The sequence below is a fragment of the Orycteropus afer genome, unplaced genomic scaffold (assembly GCF_000298275.1).
Source record: "Orycteropus afer afer isolate SDZICR_OR568_19922 unplaced genomic scaffold, OryAfe1.0 scaffold00105, whole genome shotgun sequence".
In the NCBI taxonomy this organism is placed as follows: Eukaryota; Metazoa; Chordata; class Mammalia; order Tubulidentata; family Orycteropodidae; genus Orycteropus; species Orycteropus afer.
Window position 1 is genome coordinate 8,469,793 of NW_006921692.1, and position 1,144 is coordinate 8,470,936.

The window sequence follows — 1,144 nt, forward strand, 5'->3', positions numbered from 1 at the left end:
AGGTCTGGAATTGAACCCACACCTGTGGTTTCCAGCCAAACAAAAGACAGGCATATGAGTTGAACATTTACCTGAGGCAGATACACTCCTTGGGGAGAACAATCATGGGACAAAGAAGGGCTGGTTTATGCACAGGGGGACAGCTCAGGAGGCAGGGGTGCATGGAGGGATGGATACAGAGAAGAGGTGACTGTTGGGAGGAAGAGGGAGGGGAGCTGTTGCATTGTGGTGAATTGTAGCCAATGCCATGAGACAAAGTGTATGTGAACTGCTGTATGGAAAGTGAATTTGCTCTGTAAATTTTCACCCAAATCACAATTAAAAAAAAAAAACTCAGGGGGTAAAAAAAAAATAAAACCCTATGTTTTTTTGCTCTTGTTTCAAAAAATTTCTTACAAATGAATGTTTTCATTCCTTCAAGTACAAAGATAATTTATATTTGAAGCATCATTTGATTCACTTTATATTAAATGCCTTTGTTTTCCATTATGAAAACACAGGCTAAAATAAAGATTTCCAGTAATTGAAGAAACAGTTATCTTACCTCTGCTTGCTCTGGAGTTTCTCCTGCAAAGTAAAAGATGTAATGTTCTTCACTAAAGTGCTGAACTACTATCTGAAAACAATTTGGCCTTTAAAATACAAACAAAAAAGTTATTAGTACAGAGATACAAAGACAGTTATAAGTGATGTCATCTCATTTTATTAAAACCATGTATATATGATTTTCTAAAAAGACTAGAAGTATATAGGAGCTCTGGTAGCATAGTGCCTAAGGCACTTGACTGCTAACCAGAAGGCTGGCGGTTCAAACTCACAGCCACTCCTCGGAAAGATTGTTGGGCAATCCTACTTCCATAGTGATACTGCCTCGGAAGCCCAAAGGGGGGTCACTATGAGTCGGGGCCGACTCGACGGGAAATAACAACAACAACAACAACAAAAGTATATAAATCAAAATGTAAATAATGATTGTCTTTGAATGATAGGTGATATTTATCTTTTAATTTTTTTTTTACTTATTTATAGTACGATTTTAAAATTTTGTTTTTCTTTGTATCATTTCATGTATAAACAGATATACAGCACACATTTAAATTTAAAAAATAAAATTTATCTTCTTATTAAAATATAGGAGCTCTGG

The 1,144-nt window shown here is 35.6% G+C and overlaps 1 protein-coding gene across 1 annotated transcript in view; it reads right to left on the bottom strand.

Annotated features, from left to right (window-relative positions):
- Positions 1-1,144, bottom strand: part of RASA1 (RAS p21 protein activator 1) — a 196,979-nt gene that overhangs the window by 28,753 nt on the left and 167,082 nt on the right. Inside the window, exon 12 of the mRNA XM_007943392.2 lies at positions 545-632. Coding sequence (XP_007941583.1) covers positions 545-632 — 88 coding nt within the window. The remainder of the gene's footprint in view (positions 1-544; positions 633-1,144) is intronic.